This window comes from Salvelinus sp. IW2-2015, unplaced genomic scaffold, assembly GCF_002910315.2.
Source record: "Salvelinus sp. IW2-2015 unplaced genomic scaffold, ASM291031v2 Un_scaffold2518, whole genome shotgun sequence".
In the NCBI taxonomy this organism is placed as follows: Eukaryota; Metazoa; Chordata; class Actinopteri; order Salmoniformes; family Salmonidae; genus Salvelinus; species Salvelinus sp. IW2-2015.
This window is the reverse complement of record NW_019943832.1, coordinates 47,246-56,892: the sequence shown is the minus strand read 5'-3', so window position 1 is coordinate 56,892 and position 9,647 is coordinate 47,246. Positions and strand designations below refer to the sequence as shown.

General features: G+C 43.7%; 1 protein-coding gene and 1 long non-coding RNA gene across 3 annotated transcripts; both read left to right on the top strand.

The window, feature by feature from the left end:
* LOC139025334 (uncharacterized) lies at positions 1-3,895 on the top strand. Of its 2 annotated transcripts, none has more exons than XR_011476904.1 (3): positions 1-71; positions 3,424-3,818; positions 3,860-3,895. It is a non-coding gene; the product is annotated as an uncharacterized lncRNA (long non-coding RNA). The 2 variants fall into 2 exon arrangements; XR_011476903.1 differs by having other exon boundaries at positions 7-133; positions 3,464-3,818.
* Positions 3,896-4,454: 559 nt separating this feature from the next.
* LOC112074155 (NLR family CARD domain-containing protein 3-like) lies at positions 4,455-9,224 on the top strand. The gene is made up of 3 exons (XM_070440408.1): positions 4,455-4,532; positions 4,690-6,487; positions 9,005-9,224. Coding segments are annotated over exons 1-3 (2,004 nt in total). The 5' UTR covers positions 4,455-4,531; the 3' UTR covers positions 9,210-9,224.
* The last annotated feature ends 423 nt before the right edge of the window (positions 9,225-9,647 follow it).

Below are 9,647 nucleotides of genomic sequence, written 5' to 3'. Positions count from 1 at the left end.
ATCAGAGTAGACCACCTGAGTGGAGGGACAGGTACTGTTGATCAGAGTAGACCACCTGAGTGGAGGGACAGGTGCTGGTAGACCTCCTGAGTGGAGGGACATGTGCTGGTAGACCTCCTGAGTGGAGGGACAGGTACTGTTGATCAGAGTAGCATAGTACTATCACCATCTTTGTATTAAACAGTATGGGCCGGCGTCAGAGGTCTGAACACACCAACACACAAACCACAACCTGAGAAAAACATTTAGATACAGTACTTTATTACATTCAAGTTCATAGGATAACGTGGATAAGATGTTGCCCATTAAATGTCAAATAAAACATTTTATATTCCAAATGCCTGTTTCGCAGAATCATTTTTATGAGCGTTTATGTCCGCTTGTTTTCATGTTGTCTTTTTGGTCTCGTTCGCTCCTTCTCTGCTGTGCACCTTCCCATTTTCACCAGAGATCTGTATKATGGGTATAACCAGATAATYTTTGTGAAATGCMTGATAGAGTATGTGATGTAAACTGTTTATGAACAAACAAAGTAAAAACTCAAATAGACGTCTAGAAAAAGATCAAACCAAGTTTATTCACCCACTGGGTCAAACAACTGCAAAGACAAAGCATGATTACACAAGCTCATATATTTATATCCTCCTACTAGGCGGAGTCAACTCCTTGCACATCTAGACAGCCAATACATCTCTGTTGCTAGGCAGGAACTTAAGTGGTTCCTTTCACTGGTGTAGTCACGGCCCTGTCTGATGCTAGAACCTTTGTGGGAGTTGAAGTGTATGCATGTGAGAGATAGGACTGTAGTAGGAGGGTCGTTGGGGTGGGCCTCTCTGGCACCCCTCCCAGACGTATCTTCTCACTTCATCTGTTGTCTTAAGTCGCTCTGGATAAGAGCGTCTGCTAAATGACTTAAATGTAAATGTCTTGACCTCGAGCTGAATTACTCACTCCTCCCTAGTTCCTCAGCTGGCCTGCCTTATCAGGAACTGAAAGTGTTGCCTGTAGACTCCCTCCTTAGGAACAGAATATGAACTTTCTGGACTTCCCCTTGTCTTTCTGGACTTCCCCTTGTCTTTCTGGACTTCCCCACTCAGTACCTTTCCATACACCAAATTCTTATCCACCCATTAACCCCAACATGTAATCAGTAAGTTCTAGTATGGTAACTTGAATAAGTATATTTTTAAGCTAAAATCCAACAGTCCTTCCTTTTTGAATAGTAACTCCATACTGTTCAATATTATACAAACTTTGAAATGGTTTGCGGCAGCTATCACCTGAACGTTGTGAGCCTCATAATCTAAAAACCCTGGAGTCTATACCTGACGTTGTGTGTGACTCTAATTAAACCTGGAGTCTATACCTGACGTTGTGTAGCTCTAATAAACCTGGAGTCTATACCTGACGTGTGTGTTGCTCTAATTAAACCTGGAGTCTATACCTGACATTGTGTAGCTCTTAATTAAACTGGAGTCTATACCTGACATTTGTAGCTCTAATTAAACTGGAGTACGTTGTGTTGCTGTAATTAAACCTGGAGTCTATACCTGACATTGTGTTGCTCTAATTACACCTGGATACGTTGTGTTGCTGTAATTAAACCGGAGTCTATATCTGATGTTGTGTTGCTATAATTACACCTGGAGTCTATACCTGACATTGTGTAGCTCTAATTAAACCTGGAGTCTAATTCTGATGTTGTGTTGCTCTAATTACACCTGGAGTACGTTGTGTTGCTGTAATTAAACCTGGAGTCTATACCTGACGTTGTGTTGCTCTAACTAAACCTGGAGTCTATACCTGATGTTTCTCTAATTAAACCTGGAGTCTATATCTGATGTTGTGTAGCTCTATTAAACCTGGAGTCTATACCTGATGTGTTGCTCTAACTAAACCTGGAGTCTATACTGATGTGTTGCCTCTAACTAAACCTGGAGTCTATAACCTGATGTGTTGCTCTAACTAAACCTGGAGTCTATACCTGACATTGTGTAGCTCTAATTAAACCTGGATCTATACCTGATGTTGTGGAGCTCTAATTAAACTTGGAGTCTATACCTGATGTTGTGGAGCTCTAATTAAACTTGGAGTCTATACCTGACGTTGTGTAGCTCTAATTAAACCTGGAGTCTATACCTGATGTTGGTGGCTCTAATAAACCTGAGCAGTCTATACCTGACGTTGTGTTGCTCTAATTAACCTGGAGTGTATACCTGACATTGTGTTGCTCTAATTAAACCTGAGTCAACACCTGACATTGTGTTTCTCTAATTAAACCTGGAGTCAACACCTGACATTGTGTTGCTCTAATTAAACCTGGAGTCTATACCTGACATTGTGTTGCTCTAACTAAACCTGGAGTCTATACCTGATTATTCTTGAACAAATTATTAATTCAAACTGATTAAATAAAGTTGTTATGCACAGTGTTCACATTAGTCATGCACGATAACAGTGTTAGCAGGAAAGCTAAGCGTAACATAATACAACCTGTCTGTCATGTATTTACTCTGTTGCAGACTCACTGACTGTGAACTCACAGACACATCCTGTGAAGTGTTGGTCCCAGCTCTCAGTTCAAACCCCTCACACCTGAGAGAGCTGGATCTGAGTAACAATGACTGAAGGATTCAGAGTGAAGCTCCTCTCTGCTGGACTGGGAATCCCCACTGTCAACTGAGACTCTAGAGTCAGTATTCCTGTAGTTGGTCAACAAGTGAGAACCTTTTATTAGAATCCAAATGTAATGGTTTTATATTAAACTGTTTACTCTGTATTTACAGACTCACTGGCTGTAAACTCACAGACACATCCTGTGAAGTTTTGGCCTCAGTTCTCAGCTCAAACCCCTCACACCTGAGAGAGCTGGATCTGAGTAACAATGACCTGAAGGATTCAGGAGTGAAGCTCCTCTCTGCTGGACTGGGAATCCCCACTGTCAACTGGAGACTCTGAGGTCAGTATTCCTGTAGTTGTCAACAAGTGATAACTGTTCCACAGATCCACATGTGTTATAAAGTTTGTAAATCTGACAATCCACTCCCTTTGACTGACAATAAAGCTGCCACTTTCTTTTCACTACTCAAAAAAGTAGAAGGGTTTAAAGTCATGTTCAACTCTGCCAGGTTGTCGCTCTTTGGAGTCAAGAGAAGCTTTGATTCTCTGGTCTCAGCTCTTGAGCGTCAAACCCCTCACACCTGAGAGAACTGGACCTGAGTAACAATCGCCCAGGAGACTCAGGATCAGAGCTGCCTCCTGGCTGGGTACTGGAAGATCCACCACTGGAGACTGGAGAAAACTCAAGGATGTAGAGGATTGTTCTTAATCTGTGTTGCATGAGTGACATACTGCTATAAAGTAGACCACCGAGTGGAGACAGTTATGTTGATCAGAGCTTAGACCACTGCAGTGGAGGGACAGGTACTGTTGATCAGAGTAGACCACCTGAGTGGATGGACAGGTACTGTTAGATCAGAGTAGACCACCTGAGTGGAGGGACAAAGGTACTGGTTAAGACCACCTGAGTGGATGGACAGGTACTGGTAGATCAGAGTAGACCACCTGAGTGGAGACAGGTACTGTTGATCAGAGTAGACCACCTGAGTGGAGGGACAGGTACTGTTGATCAGAGTAGACACCTGAGTGGAGGACAGGTACTGTTGATCAGAGTAGACCACCTGAGTGGAGGGACAGGTACTGTTGATCAGAGTAGACCACCTGAGTGGAGCGGACAGGTACTGGTAGATCAGAGTAGACCACCTGAGTGGAGGGACAGGTACTCGTAGATCAGAGTAGCACCCCTGAGTGGAAGGACAGTACTGTCTGATCAGAGTAGACCACCTGAAGTGGAGGACAGGTTCTGGTAGATCAGAGTAGACCACCTGAGTGGAGGACAGGTACTGTTAGATCAGAGTAGGACCACCTGAGTGGAGGACACGCGTACTGTTGATCAGAGTAGACCACCTGAGTGGGGACAGGTGCTGCGTAGACCTCCATGAGTAGAGGGACATGTGCTCTGCTTAGATCAGAGTAGACCACCTGATGGAGGGACAGCTACTGTTTAGAAGTGGATGGTCTACTCTGTTAGAGGATCAGTATCTCTCTCTCCTTTATCTCTGTAGTGGATGGTCTACTCTGTTAGAGGATCAGTATCTCTCTCTCTCCTTTATCTTTGTAGTGGATGGTCTACTCTGTTAGAGGATCAGTATTAACATCTACAAGTCTCTCTCTCTCCTTTGTCTCTGTAGTAGAAATAGCAGTGAAGGATCACAATGTCTTTATGTTTTAATAATGTTCTTTCAGCTCTCTGCCAGAGGACCAGTCCAGGTGTGTAGTGTGTCAGCAGGTGCTGAGGGATCCAGTCTCTATCACCTGTGGACACAGGTTCTGCAGACAGTGCATCACCAGATACTGGGAGAAACCTGCTCCTTCAGGAGACTATGACTGTCCTCAGTGTAGAAAGAGATCCAGAACACGTCCTGTACTACAGCACCTGAGTGAATCCAATGATGCAAGAGGCTCTGAAAATAGTAAGACAACTTGCACAAGTCAATACCTCAATATGATTTACAGTAGTTAACTACAATAATATGAGATAATATAAATTACTGTAGTTGTGGAAGGCCCACTTTTCATCCTGTCAACGAATGTTTCTGATTCACATAATTTTTTACTTTTCCTTTGTAGTGGACGACAACCTGCAGAGAGCTATAGTAAACCACAAAGACAGTCTGAAAAGGAGGTATGAATGTGTAATAGGCATTGAAAAAGCAGGGAATCAAAGTCCCCTCAACAGGATTTACACAGAGCTCTACATCACAGAGGGAAAGCGTGAAGGGTTTAACAATGAACATGAGGCGTGGCAGCTAGAGACAGCATCCAGGACACCAACCTCACATGACACAGCAATCCACTGCAATGACATCTTTAAACCCTTACCTGGCCAAGAGAGAAGCTTCAGAACTGTGCTGACGAAGGGCATCGCTGGCATCGGAAAAACTGTCTCTGTGCAGAAGTTCATCCTAGACTGGGCTGAAGGGAAGGTAAACAAAGATGTGGATATCATATTTATGCTTCCTTTCTGGGAGCTGAACTTGATTAAAGATCGACAGTACACTCTTCTTGGACTTCTAAATTATTTCCACACAGAACTAGACATAGGCAATGCAAAGAAACTCACTGCCTGTAAAGCTATGTTCATCTTGGATGGTTTGGATCAAAGCAGATTTCCATTGGATTTCCAGCGCAACAAAAAGGTGTCTGATGTCACACAGACATCAACTGTCGATGTCCTGCTTACAAACCTCATCAAGGGGAATCTGCTTCCCTCTGCTCTCCTTTGGATAACGTCCCGACCAGCAGCAACCAATCAGATCCCCCCTGAGTGTGTTGACCAGGTGACAGAGGTACGAGGGTTCAYTGACCCACAGAAGGAGGAGTACTTCAGGAAGAGATTCAGTGATGAGGACCTGGCCAGCAGAATCATCTCACACATAAAAACATCACGGAGCCTCCACATTATGTGCCACATTCCAGTGTTCTGTTGGATTTCTGCAACCGTCCTTGAACACATATTGAGTACAGACAAGAGGAGAGAGATGCCCACGACTCTGACTGAGATGTCCATACACTTCCTGCTCATTCAGACCAGCCTGAAGAACCAGAAGTATCATGGAAGAGATGAGATGGATCAAGAGGATCTCATGGAGTCAGATAGGGACATTCTTTTGAAGCTGGGGAAGCTGGCYTTTGAACATCTGGAGAAGGGTAATCTCATGTTCTATGAYGAAGACCTGAAAGAGTGRGGCATTGATGTCAAWGAAGCCTCAGTGTACTCAGGATTGTGCACACAAATCTTTAAAGAAGAATCTGTGTTATTTCAGAGAYTGGTGTACTGCTTTGTTCATCTGAGCATTCAGGAGTTTCTCTCAGCTGTCTACATGTACCATTGTTACACAACSAAGAACATGGATGAACTGAAGCCCTTCCTCAAGAGAAAGTCTAGAGCTGCGTCTGAAGAGCTAACCTTGGATGAGCTGCTGAAGAGCGCTGTGGATAAAGCCTTGGAGAGTAAGAATGGACACCTGGACCTTTTTGTCCGCTTCCTTCATGGCATGTCACTGGAGTCCAATCAGAAACTCCTACGAGGTCTGGTGACACAGACAGAAAGCAGTCCAGAGAGCTTCCAGAAAACGATCCGATCCCTTAAGGTGATGCAGAGGAAGAACATCTCCCCTGAGAGGTGCATCAATCTCTTCCACTGTCTGATAGAGATGAAAGACCATTCAGTACAGGAGGAAATCCAAGKYTACTMGAGGTCAGYGGACAGATCCAAAAACCTRWCKCTTGCTCASTGTTCAGCGRTGGCCTACATGCTGCAGATATCAGAGGAGGTTCTGGATGTGTTTGACCTGAAGGAATACAAGACATCAGAGGAGGGTCGTAGGAGACTGCTCCCAGCTGTAAGAGGCTGCAGGAAAGCTCTGTAAGTATTCATGTAAATAAAGCACACCAAAATAAACTCTTAAAACTTCTTAGGGCTGAAATCCCGTTAACGGGATGATATGAAAACAGCCAGTGAAAGTGCAGGGCGRCAAATTGAAAACAACAGAAATCTCAWAATTAAAATTCCTCGAASATATATGRGTCTRATACCGTTTTAAAGGTAGTCTTGTTGTTAATCCCACCACAGTGTCCGATTTCAAATAGGCTTTACGGCGAAAGCACCACAAARGATTATGTTAGGTCACCACCAAACCACAATAAAAACAGCCATTTTCCCAGCCAAAGAGAGGAGTCACAAAAAGCACAAATAGAGATAAAATTAATCACTAACCTTTGATGATCTTCATCAGATGACACTCATAGGACTTCATGTGACACAATACATGTATGTTTTGTTTGATAAAGTTCATATTTATATAAAAAAATCTGAGTTTACATTGGCGCGTTACATTCACTAGTTCCAAAAACATCCAGTGATTTTGCATAGCCACATCGATTCAACAGAAATACTCATCATAAATGTAGATGATAATACAAGTTATACACATGGAATTATAGATATACCTCTCCTTAATGCAACCGCTGTGTCAGATTTCAAAAAAACTTTACGGAAAAAGCAAACCATGCAATCTGAGATGGCGCTCAGAACAATAGTCAAATTAGCCGCCATGTTGGAGTCAACAGAAACCAAAATTTACATGATAAATGTTCCCTTACCTTTGATCTTCATCAGAATGCACTCCCAGGAATCCCAGGTCCACAATAAATGTTTGTTTTGTTCGATAATGTCTGTTATTTATGTCCAAATACCTCCTTTTGTTAGCGCGTTTGGTATACATATCCAAARGCTCGTTCTGGTCGAGCGTTACTTCGGACAAAAACTTCAAAAAGTTATATTACAGGTCGAAACATTTCAAACTAAGTACAGAATCAATCATTAGSATGTTTTTATCATATATCTTCAATAAAGTTCCAACCGGAGAATTTCTTTGTGTCTTGAGGTGCAACGGAATGCAAGTGGATATCATGTTGAATGCGCGTGACCAGAAAATGGCTGACACCTGTTCATTCGGTTCTTATTCAGTCCCACAACACAGTAGAAGCCTCATTTAAATTTCTATAGACGGTTGACATCTAGTGGTAGCCCTAGGAAGTGCAACTTCATTCATATCTCAAGGGAATTTCAATGGGAACTGTGTTGAAAACCTACCAACCTCAGATTTCTCACTTCCTGTTTGGATTTCTCCTCAGGTTTTTGCCTGCCATATGAGTTCTTTTATACTCACAGACATCATTCAAACAGTTTTAGAAACTTCAGAGTGTTTTCTATCCAATACTAATAATAATATGCATATATTAGTAACTGGGACTGAGGAGCAGGCCGTTTACTCTGGGCACCTTTCATCCAAGCTACTCAATACTGCCCCTGCAGCCATAAGAAGTTAAACTATAATTAAAACTGATTTAAAAAYAGTTGTTGCTGGCCTCRCTAGTGMCACTGCATCACTACAGATCCTGGTTCGATCCCAGGCTGTGTCGCAGCCGGCCGCGACCTTAGAGACCCATGAGGTGGCGCACAATTGGCCCAGTGTCATCCGGGTTAGGGGAGGGTTTGGCCGGCCGATGGGTCCTTGTCCCATTGCGCTCTAGCGACTCTTGTGGCGGGCTGGGCGCAATGCATGCTGACACGGTCGCCAGTTGTACGGTGTTTCCTCCGACACATTGGTGTGGCTGGCTTCCAGTTTAAGCGGGCAGTTTGTCAAGACGCAGTGCTGCGTTGCAGGGTCGTGTTTCGGAGGACGCACGGCTCTCAACCTTCGCCTCTCCCGAGTCCGTATGGGGGTTGCAGCAATGGGACAAGACTGTAACTACCAATTGAATACCACGAAATTGGGAAGAAAAATGGGTGAAAAAATAAATACAATTAACAAAAAAAGAAGACAATTAAAATGAAATAAAATTGCCGCATCAAGCCGTGTATCACGTTTTAAGATATGACKCAAATGCAGACAAGGTTGAAGAAACAAAAATGTATTCCTATAACAGGGCAATGCAAACGACAGGTCAAGGCAGGCAGGGGTCAATAATCCAGAGAGGGTATAAAGGTACAGGACGGCAGTCAGGGTCAGGTCAGGCAGAGGTCGGTAATCCGGAGTAGTGGGGAAAAGGTACAGGATGGCAGACAGGGTCAGGTCAGGCAGGAATGGTCGAAACTGGGGGGAAAACAAAACTATAGGAAGGACAGGAGCAAGGGAAAAGAGCTGGTAGGTCTGACGAACAAAAAGAACTGGCAACAGACAGAGAACACAGGTATAAATACACAGGGGATAATGGGGAGATGGGCAACAAGCACAGAGACAGGTGAAACAGATCAGGACGTGACACCATGTATGAATGGTGTACACATTAGTCGTGCACTGGTAACTGTGTAAGGAAGGGAAGCTAAACGTACCGTTATAATAACTTGTCTGTCATGGTATTTACTCTGTGTTGACAGACTCACTGACTGTGAACTCACAGACACATCCTGTGAAGTGTTGGTCCCAGCTCTCAGTTCAAACTCCTCACACCTGAGAGAGCTGGATCTGAGTAACAATGACCTGAAGGATTCAYGAGTGAAGCTSCTCTCTGCTGGACTGGGGAATCCCCACTGTCAACTGGAGACTCTGAGGTCAGTGTTATTTTACTTGATCAGCAAGTGATAATTGTTCAGTACATCATGTGTTGCTAATATAATAATGGGCCTTAATTGAGTGACTTTTATTTAAACTCACAGCCTGTAAAGCTATGTTCATCGTGGATCTCTATTGCCACATGGGAGGATGCGGTGGATTGAGACGCAGCCCTGATATCTCTATCTGCCACATAGGAGGATGTGTGGATTGAGACGCAGCCCTGATATTATCTGCCAACATAGGAGGATGCGGTGGATTGAGACGCAGCCTGATACTATCTGCCAACATGGGAGGATGTGGTGGATTGAGACGCAGCCCTGATTCTATCTGCCAACATGGGAGGATGTGGTGGTTTGAGACGCAGCCCTGATATCTGCCAACATGGGAGGATGTGGTGGATTGAGACGCAGCCCTGATATCTCTATCTTCAACTGACAGATTTTCATGGGATTTTTTACTTATACT